The 1,935-nt window shown below is 41.7% G+C and overlaps 1 protein-coding gene across 1 annotated transcript in view; it reads left to right on the top strand.

Annotated features, from left to right (window-relative positions):
* OTUD3 (OTU domain containing 3) overlaps positions 1-1,935 on the top strand; it is a 75,617-nt gene that overhangs the window by 41,463 nt on the left and 32,219 nt on the right. The window contains exon 4 of the mRNA XM_006862409.1: positions 1,159-1,281. Within this exon, the coding sequence (XP_006862471.1) occupies positions 1,159-1,281 (123 nt within the window). The remainder of the gene's footprint in view (positions 1-1,158; positions 1,282-1,935) is intronic.

Genomic DNA, 1,935 nt, shown 5'->3' with positions numbered 1-1,935 from the left:
TCACTTCATATCAGCTGGATGCTTCACTCTCAGATCTAGCACTCTGTGGCTATGTCCTTGTCCATAGGCTCAAGTGTCCCCAGGTCTCACCACATACTATCATTTTTTGGGGGAGAATCCATGTTCTTTTCTAAGGGAAAGATTCAGAAGTACTTTGGAGTTTTTGTAGTGGTGTTGGGTTTTTGAATATGGTTAGCCTGGACTTTGTTTTGTGCTGCGGGTTAACGCATTGGACTACAAGGTCAGCAGTTCAAGTTCACCAGCCACTCCTAGGAAACCCTATGCAGGGTCACTATGAGTTGGAACTGCCTTGATGGCATTTAACAACAACAGCCTGGACCTTAACCCACTGCTATTATGTTAATTCTGACTCATGGTGATTCTATATAGGGTTTCTGACACTAAATCTGTACAGAAGCAAACAGTCCCATCTTTCTCCTGCTGAGCGATTGGTGGGCTTGAACTGTTGACCTTGTGGTTAGAAGCCCAAGGCCTAACCCAGGAGCACCAGGACTGCCATTGCTGTAGAACCTGTGAATGGTGCCTCTGGAGTTGTACAGTGCGGAAGTACTGCTGCTGTAGTACTATCTATAATTTTGAAGTTGATAAAATTGAGAGATGTTGGGTTTGTAATTGATAATATTTCTCATTCTGTGGTTGATAGAAAATGCTCCTTTTAATCAAGCTGGGGTGGACTGACAGATGATGATTTGCATGGGTCTATTGCAAGCCCTTGGGAGGGATTCTAGCAATTTTTTATTTGTAATTTTGCATCCCTTTCCTCAAAAAGGACCTTCAAGCCCAACAAAATCTGCATCTGCCCCAGGTCTTCCCCTGTGGGAGGGGCCTAAACAGTAGAGGGGCTGAGAGATATTTAAAGCATAAATATGCTTAAATTTGACTCTGATTTTCAGATATATGTCTCCATGTGAATTGATTTCCCTATAGTTGAGACATAACATAGGTGGCAGGGAGGTGATTCAGAAATTGCAGAGAACATATCCTGGTCCAATTTACAATTAGTGTCTCTGTGGAGCCTAGTTACCTCAAGGTCTGATGAAGGGCACAGGACACCTGGGCAATCCAGATAACACATTTCCCCTCCGATGACAACACATGCCCAGTCCTCACTGGCATCACCCCTTCCTTTGCCTGCAGATTCGTGGTACAGATAAAAGCAACGAGAGAGAGTTACACATCGCATATCGATATGGGGAACACTATGACAGTGTTCGGAGGATCAATGACAACTCAGAAGCACCTGCACATCTCCAGACTGATGTGAGTGGGCCTGTTCTTCTCTATTTCCTTAACCTTGTGGGAACCAGGTCCAGAGCTGTATGCCTTGGAGCTGAAAACCAATGACTTTTTTATGGAAATTATCTGTAAGAAACTGTAGGTTTGATTTTGTTTGTTGAAAGCTCTGTTGAAAGAGATGGAAAAAATTATTTTCATTCTTTTGCTTTCTGTAACAGCTGATAACAATGGCTATATAATTATGTAAAAATATTTATTACTGTTATAGTTTAAAATGAATTCATGCTTCATATCTAAAATTTAGGAACTATAGAAAAGTTAAAGAAGAAAATAAGAAGCACATAATATCATCTACCAAAACTCAACTTTCCCTCACTTGTCTGTCAGTTTATTTTACTGGTTTGTGTGTTGCTGTGATGCAGAAGTTATGCCACTAGTGCCTTAAGTACCAGCAGGGCCACCTCTAGTAGACAGGTTTCAGCTGAGCTTCCTGACTAAGACAGACTCGGAAGAAGGAGAAACGGACTACTTCTGAATGTTTAGCCAATGAAAATCTTATGAATAGTAATGGCATATTGTCAGATTTAGTGCTGGAAGATGAACCCTTCAGGTTGGAAGTCACTCAAAATATGACTGAGGAAGGGCTGCCTCCTCAAAATAGAGTTGACTGTGATGACA

Source organism: Chrysochloris asiatica, unplaced genomic scaffold (assembly GCF_000296735.1).
Source record: "Chrysochloris asiatica unplaced genomic scaffold, ChrAsi1.0 scaffold00047, whole genome shotgun sequence".
In the NCBI taxonomy this organism is placed as follows: Eukaryota; Metazoa; Chordata; class Mammalia; order Afrosoricida; family Chrysochloridae; genus Chrysochloris; species Chrysochloris asiatica.
The sequence above is the reverse complement of the archived record's forward strand: the minus strand, read 5'-3'. Positions and strand labels throughout refer to the sequence as shown.